Here is a 21,894-nt window from a genome sequence, read left to right as displayed (position 1 = left end):
CCCCTAAGACCAGATCTATTGGAATCACTGCTTTGTCCCTCTCCACCCTCTGGCTTTGGGGGATTGCTTCTCCCATCCCAGGACCTGGAACCCAAAATAAGGCCCCAAGAGATGGACTCAAATCTAGTCATTGGGGGCCAGGTGCGGTGGCTCACACCTGTAATCCCAGCACTTTGGGATGCTGAGGCGGGCGGATCACGAGGTCAAGAGATCGAGACCATCCTGGCCAACATGGTGAAAACCCATCTCTACTAAAAATACAAAAATTAGCTGGGCATGGTGGCAGGTGCCTGTAGTCCCACTATTCGGGAGGCTGAGGCAGGAGAATCGCTTGAACCCGAGAGGCAGAGGTTACAGTAAGCCAAGGTTGCGCCACTGCACTCCAGCCTGGTGACAGAGCAAGAATCCGTCTAAAAAAAAACTAGTCAGTGGGCAGGGATCCGAAGTATAGCATAAAGAAGTCCTCCAAGATCACTGGTAAGTCAGAGCTGGAACTGGGACTCAGAATCCAGCCTCCTTAGTTCGAATCTCTCCTGGCACCTTAGCTAAGTCTCAGTGTTTGTGTGAAAGGTACAAAATCTAAGGAGACGCTCTCTGAGGCCAGGGCACTGAAGCTTCCTCCTCTCTTCCTCCTCCTTTGCTGACCAAAGTACAGGACCACAGCCAGTGAGGATGCAGTTGTCCCAGCCTGGATCCCCAGTGCTTCAGTCCACCTCCTCTGTGGCTTCAGGGATTCTTTTTTTGTGGGAAATGTAGCAGGAAGAGCCTCAGACAAAACCCCTCAGACGCTGAGTTAAAGAAGGAAGAGGTTTATTCAGCTGGGAGCATTGGCAAGACTCCTGTCTCAAGAGCCGAGCTCCCTGAGTGAGCAATTCCTGTCCCTTTTAAGGGCTCACAACTCTAAGGGGGTCCACGTGAGAGGGTCATGATCGATTGAGCAAGCAGCGGGTACGTGACTGGAGGATGCATACACCGGTAATTAGAAGGGAACAGAACAGGACAGGGATCTTCACAGTGCTTTTTTGTACAAATAACCGATTAGGTCAGGGGTCAATCTTTAACTACCAGGCCCAGGGTGTGGTGCCGGGCTGTATGCTTGTGGATTTCATTTCTGCCTTTTAGTGTTTACTTCTTCTTTCTTTGGAGGCAGAAATCGGACATAAGACAATATGAGTTGTGGTTTCCTCCCTTAGAAGAACACTGGGCAGGTCAGACTGGGCAGAGGCTGGTGTTCCTGAGCCCTGAGGAGACATCCAGAAATAGATGGGGGAGTGTCGCGTTTCTGAGCAGCTGTGTGGGGGAGGTTCAAGGGGTGGGGATTAACAATATCAAAAAGAAACTTGTCCTCTCCTCTCCTGGTGGCCATGGTGGAGACAGCAGCAGCTTCCCCACCCAGGACAAGGCCCAGGTAAGGAGCGCACCACTCTCCTCCTGGGTGCTGGGCAGGAAAAGTGGTTTTGAGGTGAAGTTTGGGAGTTGAATGGTGGAATTTTAGGAGTCGTGAGAAAAAGTTTCCAGGAAACTTTGATGAAGTTTGGGATACCTAGGAAGGTTGGGGGCCATGGGAGGTTTGGGATTCCTGTGGGGAGATTTGGGGTCACATTCCCAGGAGGGTATGTTCAGCAAGGGCTTGGATGAGAAACTGATGACAGAATTGCCCCGAGTGGGATGAGAGGGAGGACAGAAGCGCAGCTCCCTTGGGCTAGAAAAGGAATTGCTCAGCATCCCCAGCTCCTTGGGCCCATGCCCACCCCATCCCTCCGGTTCCCACCACATCTCCCCTGACACTGGTCACCAAGGCCAGCCACCCACCTGCTCTGCAGTGGTCTACACTGTTAGCTGTGCCGAGAAAGTTCCTCAAACTCCCAGCAAACATGCTGGGGCCTCCCCAGTCCCTGGCCTTGGCATACATGGTCCCGCCCTCAAGGAACTCACTGGCCAGGAGAGGAGCCAGGCACATATAAGGGCAGCACAGTGTGATAAGGACAGTGACAGAGGACAGCACAGGGTGATACAGGAGCCCAGAGGAGTCAGAGGGCTTCCTGGAGGAGGTGACCCTCGGGTTAAGCCTTAAAGAGTAGGTATCCAGGAGAAGGGTGTCCCAAGGAGAGGGGCGATGTGTGCAGAGCCACAGGGAGGGTAACCACGGAGCCGCACCTGCAACATTGTTCTGCACTACAGAAGCCAAGCAGGAGTGGCAGGTGCGAGCCTGCAGAGGTCGCAGAGGGCCAGGATAAGGACGCTGGCCTCTGTCCTTAGGGTATGGAGGGATGTTTTGTTTGTTTGTTTTTTGCTTTTTTTTTTTTTTTCTAGATGTGTTCTTATCTCTTCCCTCATGATTTTCATCTCTGCATTTTTACTCTATATTTTGAGATATTTCTTCCAGTCAGTTTTGGCACAGAGGGCTTTTAAGCACGTAAGGAACATGACCAGAGTTGTGCTTTAGAAACATCGCCCTCCCTGGGCAGGCAGGTTAGTGGGGCTGACTGTGGAGGTGGGGAGATCAGCGAGGAGGAAGGGGCAAAACTGAGCCAGGGCAGGGGGTGTGGATGTTGAAGGGAAGGAGAATCTAGGATGGACCGCTATCTCACCCAGCATTAGTTGGCAACTATATGAATGTTTGACGAATGATGGACTGAATGGACACCCAGGGGACCATGATGGATGACTGGGTGAATAATGGGGATGGTTTATCATGTGAGACTTGCCATGGCAAATTAACAGGAGCCACCCTGAGCTAGATTAAGCCTAAAGAGGAGTTTATCACAAGGATACCAGGGTATCTCATGGAACCCAAGGGCCAGATGCAAAGAGCCTCTAGAAAGCCAAGGAGGAGTGCGGCTCCACCTGACCTCTGGCTTCATCCATCAAGCAGCTCGCCCTCTGCCTTTCAGCCTTCTCTTTCCCTTGCTCTGGGGATCGCATCTCTTCCCTGATTTCAATCACCTGTGACTCTCAGCTGTCTCCTTGATTGTCCATTCTGCTACCTCTTGGACATCTGCTTCAGGGAGTTCACATTTCCCAAAGTGAACTCACCATTTCCCCTCCAAACCCGATCATTCATTCAATACATTTTTACTGAGCACCTACTTTGTACTAGGACTACAGTAATGAGCAAGATGAGCTTTTCAAGTCTACTCTGGTATAACATTGTGCCCATAGTAACAATAAGGCCTTGTGCACTTAAACGTGTAAGAGGTTACATCTCACATTAAATGTTCTTGCTACATGAAAACCAAAACCAAAACAAAACGAAATAAAAATAAAAACAGGCCAGGCACAGTGGCTCATGCCTGTAATCCCAGCACTTTAGGAGGCCGAGGTGGGCGGCGGATCACCTGAGGTCAGGAATTCGAGACCAGCCTGACCAACATGGAGAAACCCCATTTCTACAAAAAACATAAAATTAGCCAGGCGTGATGTCACATGCCTGTAATCGCAACTACTGGGGAGGCTGAGGCAGGAGAATCGCTTGAACCCGGGAGGCAGAGGTTGCAGTGAGTCGAGATTGCACCATTGCACTCCAGCCTGGGCAACAAGAACAAAACTCCGTCTCAAAAAAAAAAAAAAACACGGCTGGGTGCGGTGGCTCACGCCTACAATCCCAGCACTTTGAAAGGCCTGGGCAGGTGGATCACCTGAGGTCAGGAGTTCCAGACCAGCCTGGTCAACATGGCAAAACCCCTTCTCAACTAATTACAAAAATTAGCTGGGCGTGCTTGTGGGCACCTGTAGTACCAGCTACTCGGGAAGTTGAGGTGGGAGAATCACTTGAACCCGGGAGGCAGAGGTTGAAGTGAGCCGAGATCGCACCACTGCACTCCAGCCTGGGCGACAGAGTGAGACCCTGTCTCAAAATAAATAAATAATATATAAATAAAAATAAAAATAAAATGAAAACAAAGGGATACACAGAAACTTGGAAGTGATGAACATGTTTATTCCCTTGATTGTGGGAATGGTAACATGAGTGTATACTTATTTCCAAACTCACCAAATTGTATATATTAATTATGTTCAGTTTTTTGTATACCAAGTATACTTCAATGAGGCTGAAAAAAAAAAGTAAAGTTGCACAGGGCTGTGTTGGAGCAGAACACTCTGCAGTCATGTAAGAATGGTGGAAGAAGATGGGCAATAAAAGAGGTGTCAGGCCTCTGAGCCCAATCTAAGCCATCATATCCCCTGTGACCTGCACGTACACATCCAGATGGCCAGTTCCTGCCTTAACTGATGACATTCCACCACAAAAGAAGTGAAAATGGCCTGTTCCTGCCTTAACTGATGGCATTGTATTGTGAAATTCCTTCTCCTGGCTCATCCTGGCTCAGAAGCTCCCCTACTGAGTACCTTGTGACCCCCACTTTGCCCGCCAGAGAACAACCCCCCTTTGACTGTAATTTTCCCTTATCTACCCAAATCCTATAAAACAGCCCCACCCTTATCTCCCTTTGCTGACTCTCTTTTTGGACTCAGCCCGCCTGCAAGGTGATTAAAAGCTTTATTGCTCACACATAGCCTGTTTGGTGGTCTCTTCACATGGACGTGCATGAAATTTGGTGCCGTGACTTGGATCAGGGAACCTCCCTTAGGAGATCAATCCCCTGTCCTCCTGCTCTTTGCTCTGTGAGAAAGATCCACCTATGACCTCAGGTCCTCAGATCCACTAGCCCAAGAAACATCTCACCAATTTCAAATCCGGTAAGCGGACTATTTTTACTCACTTCTCTAACCTACCTCACTATCCCTCAACTTCTTTCCCCTTTCAATCTTGGTGCCACACTTCAATCTCTCCCTTCTCTTAATTTTAATTCCTTTCATATTCTGGTAGAGACAAAGGAGACATGTTTTATCCGTGGACCCAAAACTCCGGCGCCGGTCACGGACTGGGAAGGCAGCCTTCCCTTGGTGTTTAATCATTGCAGGGACACCTCTCTGATTGTTCACCCACGTTTCAGAGGTGTCAGATCACGCAGGGATGCCTGCCTTGGTCCTTCACCCTTAGCGGCAAGTCCTGCTTTTCTGGAGGAGGGGCAAGTACCCCAACCCCTTTTCTCCCTGTCTCTACCCCTTCTCTGCTTTTCTGGTGGAGGGGCAAGAACCCCTCAACCCCTTCTCCTTCACCGTTAGCGGCAAGTCCCACTTTTCTAGGAGGAAAGAACCTCCAATCCCATATTTCCACACCCTGACCTCTTACCTCTGCACCCCAATCCCTTATTTCCGTGCACTGACCTCTTATCTCTGTGCTCCATCCCTTATTTCCGTGCCCCGACCTCTTATCTCTGCACCCGAATCCCTTATTTCCATGCCCCGACCTCTTATCTCTGTGCCCCAACCCCTTATTTCCACACTCTGACTCCTTTCCCGCTTTTCTGGGGGGTAAGAACCCCTGAACCCCTTCCCTCCGTGTCTCTACTCTCTGTTTTCTCTAGGCTTGCCTCCTTCACTATGGGCAACCTTCCACCCTCCATTCCTCCATCTCCCTTAGCCTGTGCTCTCAAGAACTTAAAACCTCTTCAACTCACGCCTGACCAAAAACCTAAATGCCTTATTTTCTTCTGCAATGCCGCTTGACCCCAGTACAAACTCGACAGTGGTTCCAAATAGCCAGAAAACGGCACTTTCAATTTTTCCATCCTGCAAGATCTAAATAATTCTTGTCATAAAATGGGCAAACGGTCTGAGATGCCTGACGTCCAGGCATTCTTTTACACATCAGTCCCTTCCTAGTCTCTGTGCCCAATGCAACTCGTCCCAAATCTTCCTTCTTTCCCTCCTGCCTGTCCCCTCAGTCCCAACCCCAAGCGTCGCTGAGTCTTTCTAATCTTCCTTTTCTACAGACCCATCTGACTTCTCCCCTCATCCCCAGGCTGCTCCTCACCAGGCCGAGCTAGGTCCCAATTCTTCCTCAGCCTCTGCTCCTCCACCCTATAATCCTTTTATCACCTCCCCTCCTCACACCTGGTTGGGTTTACAGTTTCATTCCGTGACTAGCCCTCCCCCACCTGCCCAGCAATTTCCTCTTAAAAAGGTGGCTGAAGCTAAAGGCATAGTCAAGGTTAATGCTCCTTTTTCTTTATCTGACCTCTCCCAAATCAGTGAGCGTTTAGGCTCTTTGATCAAATATGAAAAACCCAGCCCAGTTCATGGCTCGTTTGGCAGCAGCCCTGAGACGCTTTACAGCCCTATACCCTAAAAGGTCAAAAGGCCGTCTTATTCTCTTTTTTTTTTTTTTTTTTTTTTTTTTCTGTCGCCCAGGCTGGAGTGCAGTGGCGCAATCTCGGCTCACTGCACGCTCCGCCTCCCAGGTTCACACCATTCTCCTGCCTCAGCCTCTCTGAGTAGCTGGGACTACAGGCGCCCGCCACCACGCCCAGCTAATTTTTTGTATTTTTTAGTAGAGATGGGGTTTCACCGTGGTCTCGATCTCCTGACCTTGTGATCCGCCTGCCTTGGCCTCCCAAAGTGCTGGGATTACAAGCATGAGCCACCGCGCCCGGCTGTCTTATTCTCAATATACATTTTATTACCCAATCCGCTCCTGACATTAAATAAAGCTCCAAAAATTAAATTCCGGCCCTTAAACCCCACAACAGGACTTAATCAACCTCGCCTTCAAGGTGTACAATAATAGAATAGAGGCAGCCAAGTAGCAATGTATTTCTGAGTTGCAATTACTTGCCTCCACTGTGAGACAAACACCAACCACATCTCCAGCACACAGGAACTTCCAAACGCCTGAACCGCAGCTGCCAGGGGTTCCTCCAGAACCTCCTCCCCCAGGAGCTTGCTACAAGTGCTGGAAATCTGGCCACTGGGCCAAGGAATGCCCACAGCCCAGGATTCCTCCTAAGCCGTATCCCATCTGTGCGAGACCCCACTGAAAATCGGACCGTTCAGCTCACCTGGCAGCCACTCCCAGAGCCCCTGGAACTCTGGCCCAAGGCTCTCTGACTGACTCCTTCCTAGATCTTCTCGGCTTAGCAGCTGAAGACTGACACTGCCCGATTGCCTCGGAAGCCCCCTAGACCATCAGGGATGCCGAGCTTTGGGTAACTCTCACAGTGGAAAGTAAGTCTGACCCCTTCTTAATCAATATGGAGGCTACCCACCTCCGTTACCTTCTTTTCAAAGGCCTGTTTCCCTTGCTTCCATAACTGTTGTGGGTATTGACGGCCAGGCTTCTAAACCTCCTAAAATTCCCCAACTCTAGTGGCAACTTAGACAATACTCTTTTAAGCACTCCTTTTTAGTTATCCCCACCTGCCCAGTTCCCTTATTAGGCAGAGACACTTTAAATCCCTGACTATTCCTGGGCTACAGCCACACCTCATTGTCACCTTTTCCCCCAGTTCAAAGCCTCCTTCACGTCCTCCCCTTGTATCTCCCCACCTTAACCCACAAGTATAAGACACCTCTACTCCCTCCTTAGCAACCCATCATGCACCCCTTACCATCCCATTAAAACCTAACCACTCTTACCCCGCTCAATGCCAATATCCCATCCCACAGCACTCTTTGAAAGGCTTAAAGCCTGTTATCACTCACCTGTTACAGCATGGCCTTTTAAAGCCTATAAACTCTCCTTACCATTCCCCCATTTTACCTGTCCTAAAACCAGACAAGGCTTACAGGTTAGTTCAGAATCTGCGCCTTATGAACCAAATTGTTTTGCCTGTCCACCCCGTGGTGCCAAACCCATATACTCTATCTTCAATACCTCCCTCTACAACCCATTATTCTGTTCTGGATCTCAAACATGCTTTCTTTACTATTCCTTTGTACCCTTCATCCCAGCCTCTCTTCGCTTTCGCTTAGACTGACCCTGACACCCATTAGGCTCAGCAAATTACCTGGGCTGTACTGCCACAAGGCTTCACAGACAGCCCCCATTACTTCAGTCAAGCCCAAATTTCATCCTCATCTGTTACCTGTCTCAGCATAATTCTCGTAAAAACACACGTGCTCTCCCTGCTGATCATGTCTGATTAATCTCCTAAACCTCAATCCCTTACAAAACAACAACTCCTTTCCTTCCTAGGCATGGTTAGTGCGGTCAGAATTCTTACACGAGAGCCAGGACCGCACCCTGTAGCCTTTCTGTCCAAACAACTTGACCTTACTGTTTTAGCCTAGCCCTCAGGTCTGCATGCAGCGGCTGCCGCTGCTTTAATACTTTTAGAGGCCCTAAAAATCACAAACTATGCTCAACTCACTCTACATTTCTCATAACTTCCAAAATCTATTTTCTTCCTCATACCTGACACATATACTTTCTGCTCCCTGGCTCCTTCAGCTGTACTCACTCTTTGTTAAGTCCCACAATTACCATTGTTCCTGGCCCGGACTTCAGTCCAGCCTCCCACATTATTCCTGATACCACACCTGCCCCCCATGACTGCATCTCTCTGATCCACCTGACATTCACCCCATTTCCCCACATTTCCTTCTTTCCTGTTCCTCACCCTGACCACGCTTGATTTATTGACGGCAGTTCCACCAGGCCCAATCGCCACACACCAGCAAAGGCAGGCTATGCTATAGTACAAGCCACTAGCCCGCCTCTTAGAACCTCTCATTTTCTTTCCATCGTGGAAATAATCCTCAAGGAAATCACTTCTCAGTGTTCCATCTGCTATTCTACTACTCCTCGGGGATTATTCAGGCCCCCTCCCTTCCCTACACATCAAGCTCGAGGATGTGCCCCCACCCAGGACTGGCAAATTAGCTTTACTCAACATGCCCTGAGTCAGATAATTAAAATACCTCTTAGTCTAGGTAGACACTTTCACTGGATAAGTAGAGGCCTTTCCTCCAGGGTCTGAGAAGGCCACCACAGTCATTTCTTCCCTTCTGTCAGACATAATTCCTCAGTTTAGCCTTCCCACCTCTGTACAGTCTGATAACAGACCAGCCTTTATTAGTCAAATCAGCCAAGCAGTTTTTCAGGCTCTTAGTATTCAGTAAAACCTTTATATCCCTTACGATCCTCCGTCTTCAGGAAAAGTAGAACGGACTAAAGGTCTTTTAAAAACACACCTCACCAAGCTCAGCCACCAACTTAAAAAGGACTGGACAATACTTTCACCACTTTCCCTTCTCAGAAGTCAGACCTGTCCTCAGAATGCTACAAGGTACAGCCCATTTGAGCTCCTGTATAGATGCTTCTTTTTATTAGGCCCCAGTCTCATTCCAGACACCAGACCAACTTAGACTGTGCCCCAAAAAAACTTGTCATCCCTACTATCTTCTGTCTAGTCATACTCCTATTCACCATTCTCAACTACTCATACATGCCCTGCTCTTGTTTACACTGCCGGTTTACACTGTTTCTCCAAGCCATCACAGCTGATATCTCCTGGTGCCATCCCCAAACTGCCTCTCTAAACTCTTGAAGTAAATGAATAATCTTTGCTGGCAGGACTATGCTGAATCGCCTTAGGCACTCTCTAATCAGATGTCCTGGGCCCTCCCAATTCTTAGAACTTTTATACCTGTTTTTCTCCTTCTCTTACTCCATTTAGTTTTTCAATTCATACAAAACCGTATCCAGGCCATCACCAATAATTCTACAAGACAAATGTTTCTTCTAACAACCCCACAATATCACCCCTTACCACAAAATCTTCCTTCAGCTTAATCTCTCCCACTCTAGGTTCCCAGGCCGCCCCTAATCCCGCTCAAAGCAGCCCTGAGAACCATCGCCCATTATCTCTCCATACCACCCCCCCAAAATTTTCACCATCCCAACACTTTACCACTATTTCATTTTATTTTTCTTATTAATATAAGAAGACAGGAATGTCAGGCCTCTGAGCCCAAGCTAAGCCATCATATCCCCTGTGACCTGCACATAACACATCCGGATGGCCGGTTCCTGCCTTAACTGATGACATTCCACCACAAAAGAAGTGAAAATGGTCTGTTCCTGCCTTAACTGATGACATTGTCTTGTGAAATTCCTTCTCCTGGCTTATCCTGGCTCAAAAGCTCCCCTATTGAGCACCTTGTGACCCCCACTCCTGCCCACCAGAGAACAAACCCCCTTTGACTGTAATTTTCCTTTATCTACCTAAATCCTATAAAACGGCCCCACACTTATCTCCCTTTGCTGACTGTCTTTTCGGACTCGGCCCGCCTGCGCCCAGGTGATTAAAAGCTTTATTGCTCACACAAAGCCTGTTTGGTGGTCTCTTCACACAGACACGCATGAAAAGAGGAGCTTCATTTTTTTTTAAGTCTACTCCACTTCTCCTCTGTGTTTCTAGTTTAAAGAGTGGAAACCTGGGTGTCATCCTTGATTTTTCCCTCTCTCACATCCCCTATAGCCCATTAGACATCAAGTCTTGTAAATTCCACTCCTAACTCTGTCTATCCTCACTGCCATTCTCTTAGTCAGGTCCACTAATTCCGTGTCCTCAGTCTGCCTTCAAGCCTCTCTCCCCTTAAGCCTCTGATCTATCTTGTTTACTGTAGAGCAGATGCAGACAGAAACAGAGCTGTGGAGATGCAATGAGAGATACAGCTGGCCCAGTGGGCTTTTGCTGCATAACCATTTTGCGGCGTGCCACAAAATCTCAGTGGCAAACAAACATTTACTCTCAGGCTCATGGCCTTTGGGTTGACGGCAAGTGGCTTATCTAAACTGGACTTGGTTGGGCAGCTCTGCTCCGGCCGCCGGTCTGGCTCAGCCGGGGTCTTCCTTGCTCTGGGCTGGGCTGAGGTCTGTTCCTCACGTGTGCATTCTGGGGGTCCAGACTAAAGAAGAATCTTCCAAAGAAAAGACTCTCAGTTTCCTTCCCCCAAAAGCAGACCCTCAGACAAGTACATGAGCGCAGTGAGCTTCTTTGTAGAGTGATCCCAAGAAATACAAGTCAGGGAGTGGCAAAGTCAGACAGAGAAGAGAAAAGCAGCCAATTAAAAGCCTGTTACCCCTGTACTCGACTAGTCCCACTGGGGACCCTCTATGGGACAGGAAGTCTGACTTCCAGCCCTCATTGGTTGAAGACTGTCCTTGGGAACATTAAATCCCCTACACTTTTGGCCTGCCCTGTGCTCGCAAAAAACAGGCTCCCAGGGTGATGGAGAATGCTTCAGACACAGAAAAATGTGAGCCCTAGAAGTGGGAGGCTGACAGCCTGCATGAGAACTATCCACTGCACCTGCATGTGGACTCGAAGACGGTCTCCGGGAATATGGGCTGAGGAATCCACAGTGTCAGGTATACTCTCTTTTACCCTGCATCCATAGATCAACTCGCAGGAAGGCCTCTGATTGGCCTTCTTGGGTCATGTGCCCATCCATGAGCCAGTCACAATGGTCAAGGCCTTAGGGCACCGGTCCTGGGGTATGTGTTCCTCTCATGGGGTGCATAGAATGAGAAAAGCCCCACCTGAGCCCATGACTGGATTCTACACAGGAAAGTGAGGAACTAGTAACAGCAGCTCTAGCCTCCTTGGTGGACTTCAAGAGACCACAGACAAGAGCTCAAATCTTTTTTTTTTTTTTTTTGAGACGGAGTTTCACTCTTGTCGCCCAGGCTAGAGAGCAATGGTGCGATCTTGGGTCACTGCAACCTCCGCCTCCCAGGTTCAAGAGATTCTCCTGCCTCAGCTTCCCGAGTAGTTGGGATTACAAGTGCACAACACCACGCCCAGCTAATTTTTTGTATTTTTAGTAGAGATGGGGTTTCACCATGTTGGCCAGTCTGGTTTCAAACTCCTGACCTCAGGTGATCTACCCGCCTTGGCCTCCCAGAGTGCTCCCGACCTCAGGTGATCTACCCGCCTTGGCCTCCCAGAGTGCTGGGATTACAAACGTGAGCCACCGCACCCAGCCCAGGGAAGTGGGTTTTCATAGCTCACTGCAGCCTCAACCTCCTGGTCTCAAGCAATCCTCCTACCTTCAGCCTGCTGAGTTGTTGGGACTACAGATATGCACCACCACACCTGTAGCCTGGCTTATTTATTTATTTATTTTTATTGTTTTTAATTTTTGAGATGGAGTGTCGCTCTGTCGCCTAGGCTCGAGTGCAGTGGTACAATCTTGGCTCACTGCAACCTCCGCCTCCTGGGTTCAAGCTATTCTCCTGCCTCAGCCTCCCGAGTAGCTGGGATTACAGGCACCTGCCATCATGCCCAGCTAATTTTTGTATTTTTGTGGAGATGGGGTTTCACCACGTTGGCCAGGCTGGTCTTGAACTCCTGACTTCAGATGATCCGCCCACCTCAGCCTCCCAGAGTTGTCTGGACGTATTTTTTTATTTTTAGTAGCAATGGTGTCTCACTATGTTGCCCAGGCTGGTTTCAAACTCCTGGGCTCAAGTAATCCTCCTGCCTCAGTCTCCCAAAGTGCTGGGATTACAGGCTGGAGCCACCATGACTGGCTGTTGTTCATAATTTTATCCTTAGTGCCTGACATGCTACAGATGCTAAACAACAACAACAAAAAAATTGTTGAATAAATGAGTAAGCAGCTTTTGAGGGGGAGAACATAATGAGCTCCATTTTGAACACGTGGAATTTGGTAAAAACTACTGCTAACCCCATTGTCCAGAGAAGCTCATACTTCACATTTAAATTGTGTATTGGCAATTACAGGATCTTAGATTTGAAGATTAATAAAATTATAGACACGGCCGGGCGCGGTGGATCACGCTTGTAATCCCAGCACTTTGGGAGGCCGAGGCGGGCGGATCACGAGGTCAGGAGATCGAGACCACGGTGAAACCCCGTCTCTACTAAAACTACAAAAAAATTAGCCGGGCTTGGTGGCAGGCACCTGTAGTCCCAGCTACTCGGAGAGGCTGAGGCAGGAGAATGGCGTGAACCCGGGAGGCGGAGCTTGCAGTGACCCGAGATCGCGCCACTGCACTCCAGCCTGGGCGACAGAGCGAGACTCCATCTCAAAAAAAAAAAAAAAAATTATAGACAAATAGAATCCCAGTGTCTTAGAGTCACTGAATTATCCAAACTTAGGTCTCCCCAGAGCCAGAGGAGATGATAAAGCAGCGACACTTAACCTAAATGAGATTGGGGGCAGAGGCATAACCACCCTGATATTTATGTAGCATTTGTGTGAAGGCGCATATATTCATTTTCTGAAGGGAGGTTTCAGCTTTTATCAGATTCCAAAAGATAAAAACCCACTGACTATATTACCATTTGTGTAGAGAAAGAAAACAGAGGCTGGGAGCTGTGGCTCACGCCTGTAATCCCAGCACTTTGGGAGGCCAAGGTGGGTAGATTGCTTGAGCCCAGGAATTCGAGATCAGCCTAGGCAACATGGCAAAACCCCACCTCTACAAAAAATATAAAAATAAGCCAGGCATCGTGATGTGCGCCTGTAGGCCCAGCTACTCGGGAGGCTGAGGCAGGAGGATTGATTGAGCTCAGGAGGTCAAGGCTGCAGTGAGCTATGATTGTGTCACTGCACTCCAGCCTGGGCAACAGAGCAAGACCCTGCCTCAAACAAACAAACAAAGTAGATACCATTTTGCCTACCAGTTAAATGGAAATTAAAAAGAGATCAATCATATTCTGCACTGGCAAAGATGTGGAATAAAGGGCACTCTCATCCATTGTTGGTGGGGTGGCAGTTTCTATCAAAATAAAAAATATTCATATTCTTTAAATCTCATTTTACTTCTCAAAATCTTTCCTTTGAAAACATGCACACACATAAACAAGGATTTATATACCTAAATATTCACTGTAGTATTATGTATAATATTTTAAAATTAGGAAAGAAACCTAAGTGTTCATAAGTATGAAATGGTTAATTATGGTTTATACCATGAGATAAACCAAGCTGCCATTATGTGGGCAGGGAGATATTTATGTACTGACATGGAAGGAAGTTCATATTTTTTTCCTGAGGAAAAAAGGTAATAAAAATGTGTATGTGTAAGCATGTTTCCTTTTAGTTCTTAAAAAAATGACAATAAGGCCAGCATGGTGGCTCACACCTTAATCCCAACACTTTGGGAGGCCGAGGCCGGCGGATCACCTGAGGTCAGGAGTTTGAGACCATCCTGGCCAGCATGGTGAAACCCCGTCTCTACTAAAAATACAAAAATTAGCTGGGTGTGGAGGTGGGCACCTCTAGTCCCAGCTACTCTGGAGGCTGAGGCAAAAGAATCACTTGAACTCGGGAGGTAGAGGATGCAGTACGCCGAGATCACACCACTGCACTCCAGCCTGGGCAAAATAGTGAGACTTGGTCTCAGAAAAACAAAAAAAGGAAAAAGAAAAAAAGAAAAAAAAGGAAACTGCCTGTTCCCTTCCAGACCCAATGCCTGGACACCCTCTTCTTGGAGCCACTTCGGGCACTCTGCCTGTCCCACAACAGGGAGGGTGTGGAAGGCTTGTGGTTCCTGCTGCTTCTCTTAGGGAAACTGGTATCCTCTGTCCTCTCCTGCTCTTCTGATCCCCTCTTCCCCCAGCACCCGGGGTTTATATCTGTCCCTCCCTGGAAGCACTGAAGGTTCACTCCACAAGAGGACTGCAGGGAGTGGGGGCAACTTAGAGCCCTGCTCTAAGTCTGTCCCTGGAGACCCTGCTAAGGCCCCACCAGCTGAACACTCCTGGATCTGCCCCTGTCCCAAAACCCACAACCCCTGTGAGGTGAAGCCCAGGTCTCTCACTGTGGCTGTCAAGTCTTTTCATGACTGGCCCATCTTCCCAACATTCCTACCCTGCAAGCTCTGCCAGCCTAGATGACATGTCTTTCTCTCTTTACATCCTCACTTCCCACCTCCAATACCTTTGCTTTTTCCATTCCTGCTGCACAAAAGTCCTTTCCCACCCCAAACGCCATTCTCTCCCAGTCTCCACTTGCTGACATCTTAGTCTCCTGTTCATCCTGCAAGACTCTGTTCACGTCACTCCTCCAGGAAGTCACTCATGTTCCTTCCAGCAAGAAGGGTCCTCTCTCTTCTGAGCCTCCATGTCTGTCTTATGACTCTCAGTGCCAAGCACTAGGAATGGCACAGACTAAGTGTTGATTCATGTTTATTAAACTATACAGATTAACACTGCAATTTTCCAGATGAGGAAACTGAGACCCAAAGAGAGACAGCAACTGGCCCAGGGTCACCAGCATGCAGATGCCTGCTATGATGTCTCTGCTTCTTGTGTCTGTGGGCCTCATGGAAGCACTTCAGGTATGAGCATCCCCTACTGTTCCCACCCCAGCAGGGAACTGAGCCATCGACTTCTTCTGAACCCTGGAGGGAGAAAGAGAGAGAGGAAAGAATGCCTGACACTTCCCCTGGGGATCACTCAGCCCAAGGGGACAGCCCCTGATGCTAGTCTTGGGGAAATTACAGCTAGAGGTTCCCAATCCCCTTCCCCACCAGGTGTGTTTGGGGCCCTTCCTGCCTTTCTCAGTGGAGGGGAGAGCTGGATGGCAGGGGACTCATTCTCCCAGGGGCCTATCCTCTCTGTCCCTGCTACTCCTGCCCCCTCAGGCCCAGAGCCACCCCATCACACGACGAGACCTCTTCTCTCAAGAGATGCCACTGGACATGGCCCTGGCCTCCTTTGATGACCAGTACGCTGGCTGTGCTGCTGCCATGACAGCTGCTCTCCCGGATCTCAACCACACGGAGTTCCAGGCCAACAAGGTGTATGCAGACGGCTGGACACTGGCAAGCAGCCGATGGCAGGAGCGCCAGACCAGGGGGCCGGAATGGAGTCTCAGCCCCACCCGTCCATCCCCGCCACCCCTGGGCTTCCGCAATGAGCATGGGGTAGCCCTCCTGGCCTACACAGCCAACAACCCCCTGCACAAGGTGTTCAACACAGCCGTGCGTGAGGCAGGCCGCTCCCGGGCCCACTACCTCCACCACTTCTCCTTCAAGACACTCCATTTCCTGCTGACTGAGGCCCTGCAGCTCCTGGGCAGGGGCCAGCGTCCACCTCGGTGCCACCAGGTGTTCCGAGGTGTGAACGGCCTGCGCTTCCGGCCAGCAGGGCCCGGGGCCACCGTGAGGCTGGGGGGCTTTGCTTCTGCCTCCCTGAAGAATGTTGCAGCCCAGCAGTTTGGTGAGGACACCTTCTTTGGCATCTGGACCTGCCTTGGGGCCCCTATCAAGGACTACTCCTTCTTCCCTGGAGAGGAAGAGGTGCTAATTCCCCCCTTCGAGACCTTCCAAGTGATCAATGCCAGCAGACCGGCCCAAGGCCCTGCCCGCATCTACCTCCGGGCCCTGGGCAAGCGCAGCACCTACAACTGCGAGTACATCAAAGGTAGGAGGGCAAGCGCCAGTCAGCACCTGTGCAGAAGGTGGGCCTTCCACATCCACCACGGACTTTGGGAAACCCAAGCCCCTATCTCCTGTGTCCCAGGGATTCATAAATACAACCAGTCATATCCACCAGCTCCCAACCCCTTCCATCTAAGGGGAGACATAACCTTCTGAGGGGTGCACTTACTGCCCCTGAAGGGATCTAAGCCATAGTTGGCCACTTGCCTGCTGGGAGGCTGAAGAGGTTTCCTGGCCAAGGCAGGGGTCTCTGGCCATTTGAGTGGGCAAGCAGACCTGGTTGGGCTTTTCTCCTGGTCAGAGGCTGAAAGGGAATTATTTTCCAGCCAGATTATTGACACCTAGATAGCTGTTGCCAGAAATGAGTAGGAGTCCCAACCTCAGTTTCTGAGAAGAGTGCGTTTATGAGATGGAAGAGGAATTATGTGCTGAAGGGTGTGCTGGGTGGGGTGGTGGGGGCAAGGAGACAGCAGTTGGGTACTGTGCCCCTAAGGTCCAGCTCAGGCTGTGGTCAGGAAGCGGTGGATGCTCCTCCTGTTCATGTCCCCAGCACAGGCCAGAAGAAGAACCCTGAGGATGGGCCCAGGTTCTTAATTTCTGAAGGGCTATGGGCTTCACTTCCTATCTTGGACAGCATTAGGAGCATGCATGAGTTGACAGAAGGTGAAGAGGGCATGCAAAGAACACAAACCAGGCTGGGGCGAGGCATGGAAGAGAGGTGAGTGTGGCAGGGAGGCAAAGTTACAGGCCCAGGGAGCAGGAGTGCCCCAGAGTAGACCCTGGCTTTGATGGCCCACTCCCTTCCGGCCCTGCTGCTCATGGGTTGAGGCAAACCTAGTCAAGGGAGGTTCTACCATGAAAGAGCAGAATTAGGGGGAAATGCACCAACTTCTCCTAGAACAAGTCAGGGATGGACCACCAGGGCTCTGAGGTCCCTTTCCATCCTGACAGCTCCTGAGCCTTTCATTCTTTACTGTTTCTTTTCTATAGACAAGAAGTGCAAGTCTGGGCCTTGCCATCTGGATAATTCAGGTAAGGGCTGCAGGCACCTGTGGGACTCAGTTCAGGAATGAGCAGGCTGCCCTGGAGTTGGCCCCATCACCTCAATCTTTTTTTTTTTTTTTTTTTTTTGAGATGGAGTTTCACTCTTGTTGCCCAGGCTGGAGTGCAATGGCACGATCTCGGCTCACTGCAACCTCCACTTCCCAGGTTCAAGCCATTCTCCTGCCTCAGCCTCTTGATTACAGCTGGGATTACAGGCGCATGCCACCAAGCCCGGCTAATTTTTTTGTATTTTTAGTAGAGATGGGGTTTCACCATGTTGGCCAGGCTGGTCTCGAACTCCTGACCTCAGGTGATCCATCCACCTCGGCCTCCCAAAGTGCTGGGATTACAGGCGTCAGCCACCGTGCTCGGCCCACCTGAATCTTTTATAAGGAAACAACCTCATTAATAATAATAATAAAAAAAAAGTGCACTCTCTGAAGTGGCACCTTGGGGGTTGCCAGCCTTAGCCAGGAGATGAGTGTGTGAGAGAGCAGATGGTTGGGGGAGCAAGGACACCTGCTCTCCAGCCTGGATCTGCCTGTCCCTTGCAGGAAAAGGCCACTGATCAGGCCCCTGAGAGATTCAGGCTGCACTGAGGTGAGGGACGGAAGGGCTGCTCCCCACAAAATGCTCCTTTGGTCCTTCTCTGCCTCCCAGTGCAGAACGCACTATTTCTGTTACTGCCCTCAGGGCTCCCTCAAACCCACCTCTGAAGGCCATGAGGCCAAGCTTTGGGTGCTGGAGGCCTGGGCTCTAGTCCAGGCTCTGCTCTAACTTTCTCTATGACCAACCCATTCTTTCTCTGTGCCTCAGTTTCTCTGTGTGTATAATAAGCAAATTGGACCAGATGATCCCCAGCTATGACTCTTCTCTTCCCTCGGACACTTGGTGTGCCAAGGCCTACCCAGGCCACCATGTTTCTAGGTGGGAATGGGCCATTTCCAGGGAAGAAACAGCAGCTCCTCCCCAAGCCTTCAGAACTCCTTTGTCCTTCAGAACTCTGTGAGGGGGCAGGAAGGACCCCCCAGCTTCCTCTGATCCACTCCAGGCACATCATGCCATTCATCCTCACCACACCCCAATGGTACTGTCATCACCTCTGTTCTGCAGATGAAAGTACCAAAGCACAAGGCCCGGCACAGTGGCTCAAGCCTGTAATCCCAGTGCTTTGGGAGGCCAAGGTGGGAGGATCACAAGGTCAGGAGATCGAGACCATCCTGGCTAACACGGTGAAACCCCATCTCTACTAAAAATACAAAAAAATTAGCCGGGCGCAGTGGCAGGCGCCTGTAGTCCCAGCTATTCAGGAGGCTGAGGCAGAAGAATGGCGTGAACTTGGGAGGTGGAGCTTGCAGTGAGCCGAGATCGCGCCACTGCACTCCAGCCTGGGCAACAGAGTGAGACTCCATCTAAAAAAAAAAAACAAAAAACGAAAGTACCAAAGCACAAAGGGGCAAAGAGAGGTCGGGCGTGGTGGCTCACGCCTGTAATCCCAGCACTTTGGGAGGCCACGATGGGCGGATCACCTGAGGTCAGGAGTTCGAGACGAGCCTAACATGGAGAAACCCCATCTCTACTAAAAATACAAAATTAGCCGGGTGTGGTGGCGCATGCCTGTAGTCCCAGCTACTCGGGAGGCTGAGGCAGGACAATCTCTTGAACCCGGGAGGCGGAGGTTGCTGTGAGCCATGATTGTGCCATTGCACTCCAGCCTGGGCAACAAGAGCGAAACTCTGTCTCAAAACAAAGCAAAACAAAAACAAAACAAAAAATAAAAGGTGCAAAGAGGAGAAGCAACTGGCTCTGTGCCACCCAGCTACTAAGAAGTGGAGTCCAGGCCGGGTGCAGTGGCTCACGCCTGTAATCCCAGCACTTTGGGAGGCCAAGGCGGGCGGATTACGAGGTCAGGAGATCGAGACCATCCTGGATCTCTATAAAAACACACAAAAAATTGCCGGGGTGGTGGCAGGCCTGTAATCCCCATCTATCGGAGGTTGAGGCGGGAAAGGGTGAACCAGGAGGCGGTTGCAGTGAGCGCGGTCCCCCTGCTCTCATGTGGGGACAGATCCGACTCTAAAAAAAAAAAAAAAAAAAAAAAATGGGATCCAGAACCTGGTTAGAGCCAAATCTGAACAACACACCAGGATATTCCACCCCTCCCAGACATTACCCTCTCATCATCTCATCTCATCCATCACTCACTCACTCATCTCATTCATCTCATCTCATCTCATCTCACTCATACTCATCACTCATCTCATTCACTCATCACTTACTCACTCATTCATCACTCACTACTATCACATCTCATCTCATCTCATCTCATCTCATCATCTCATCATCTCATCATCTCATCTCATCTTTACTGCACAGTAATCTATGGGAGGAAGGCAGAACAGGAGGCATTACCACCCTTATATGGTCAAGTGAGACCCAGAGACAAATTATTTGCTCAAGGTGACAGTGAGTTTATGGCAGAGCCAGGACAAGAAGCCAGGTTTCCAGCCTCCAACCCAGGCATCTTTGAGTTCTGATTATGTAATTCCAGGCACTGGAAAAGTTTAGGATTTCTCCTTCTAGTCCACCCCGCACCTCTCCTACCAGGGTTTGGGTAGAGGAGCCAAGTTCAACCACAGCAGATCCTACTCTGATCTTAAATCCATGTTTCACCCACTCTGCAGCACCTTATTTGTGGCAATAGAAGGCAGTTAAGTTAGACTCAATGACCTCTGGAAGAGAAACTGGGACTCTAATTGGTCTCATCTCTGTCTACCTTCCTAAATTCTTTATTAAAAAAATTTTTTTGAGACATGGTCTCACTCTGTCACCCTGGTTGGAGTGCAGTGGCACCACCACAGCTCACTGTGGCCTCAAACTCTTGGGCTCAAGTGATCCTCCCACCTCAGCCTCCCAAGTAGCTTGGACTACAGATATATGCCACCACGCCTGGCTACTTTTTGTATTTTTTGTAGAGAAGGGTCCTCCCTATGTTGCCCAGGTTGCCTAAACTTTTTTAAGCCAGTCAAATTTAGCAGTGGGGGGATTGTACATCAACTTTAGTGACACTGGTGTTAATAAGTTCTGATAACCCATTACCATTGGACCAGCTCCTCCCTAAACTTGATCTTCATCTCTGTTGCCTGTGGCAATTTTGTGTATCAGTCTGTCCAGCTCACTCTGCCAATCTCTCCACCTTGTATCTGCGTGTCCCCAGTTTGCTCCTGTGCTCCTAAATACCTCTCTTTTTTTCTCTCTCTCCCCCAACCTCTCTGCCTGTTTTCCCTGCAGCCATGGGTCAGAGCCCCCTCTCTGCAGTCTGGTCTTTGCTGCTGCTGCTCTGGTTCCTTGTGGTGAGGGCTTTTCCAGACAGTCCAGGCCTCCTTTGATGCATGAGACACGGGACAGCCTCGCCTGCTGCCTCTGCCCATCCTGAGGATGTTGGCCATGTGTGCTTTCAGTGTAACCAAGATTCCTGGCAACCCCATCTGCAGGGAACTCTGGGACCTTCTCTGGTAGCTGCCAGACCTGCTGGTGGAGAAACAGGAGACAATTTGGGGACTGAACCTTACCCAGGGCTCTAGGAATGAGACTCTGAATAAACAGTTGGGCCGGTGGTGTGGGGGGTACTTCAAGACAGGCAGCAACTCACTTGGAGATAGAAGGGGTTCAGCTGATTTGGGGGGTGACTGGAGAGGAAAGCGCTTGGCCGTGATACCTGCTGCTGTTACTCAGATGCCTCATGTGTCCACCTGGAAAGCTTCTGTTCACTCCTCCAGGAAGCCTTCTGTGACCTCTCCCACCTGGCTGGGGTAGTGACCCTGCCTCTACGCTCCCACAGAGCCCTGGATGCTTCCCTATACCACATGTCCATGTCTGTCTGCCACATCAGACTGTGAGCTTCCTGAGGGAAGGGACTGGGTCGGAGGCACAGAGGTGGTGCCAGGAAATGTGTGAAACTCAGAAAGGAACAAATACCTGTGAATGGCTGGTCCCTGCACTGCCCCTGCCTTGGACACTGTCAAGCTCTCAATGTCCGTGAGTGGGAATGGGGTGGACGGTGCCTAACTCCAGCACACAGAGAGAAGGAGAGATGGAAGAGAGAGCTCCAGTCCTCCATTGGCACCTCAGTCAAATCCCATTCTCTTGTCAGCACAGATGTAACTTCTGCTCTAATCCATGAGTCCTGAGGCTCCTCTCATCATAGCTCACTGTAGCCTCAAACTCCTGGGTTCAAGAGATCCTCCTACCTCAGCCTCCCAAGTTGCTGGGACTACAGATATGTGCCACCACACCTGACTAATTTTTGTGTTTTTTGTAGAGACAGGGTCTCCCTAGGTTGCCTAGGTTCTTTTTTTTTTAAGCTAGTCAAATTTAGCAGTGGGGGGTTATATACCAACTTTAGTGACAGTGACATTAATAAGTTCTGATAACCCACCACCATGGACACCAGCGATACCCAGACAGCTGGGAAAGCATTATTTCTGGATGTGTCTGTGAGGGTTTGCAGCAGGAGATTGGCGTGTGAGCTGGTGGACTGAGTGGCAAGTTCCACTCTCAATGTGGGAGGGCATGGAGAGGAT

At 49.9% G+C, this 21,894-nt stretch overlaps 1 protein-coding gene across 1 annotated transcript; it reads left to right on the top strand.

The window, feature by feature from the left end:
- The first annotated feature begins 1,357 nt into the window (after positions 1 to 1,357).
- ART1 (ADP-ribosyltransferase 1) lies at positions 1,358 to 20,926 on the top strand. The gene is made up of 5 exons (XM_032168083.1): positions 1,358 to 1,408; positions 15,049 to 15,163; positions 15,470 to 16,250; positions 17,258 to 17,299; positions 20,603 to 20,926. Exons 2-5 carry the CDS (start codon positions 15,101 to 15,103, stop codon positions 20,698 to 20,700), a joined length of 984 nt encoding a protein of 327 aa, XP_032023974.1. The 5' UTR covers positions 1,358 to 1,408; positions 15,049 to 15,100; the 3' UTR covers positions 20,701 to 20,926.
- Positions 20,927 to 21,894: the final 968 nt, after the last annotated feature.

Source organism: Hylobates moloch, unplaced genomic scaffold (assembly GCF_009828535.3).
Source record: "Hylobates moloch isolate HMO894 unplaced genomic scaffold, HMol_V3 SCAFFOLD_11, whole genome shotgun sequence".
Classification (NCBI taxonomy): Eukaryota; Metazoa; Chordata; class Mammalia; order Primates; family Hylobatidae; genus Hylobates; species Hylobates moloch.
Note: the sequence above shows the minus strand (reverse complement) of the source record. Positions and strands in the feature narration are given on the sequence as shown.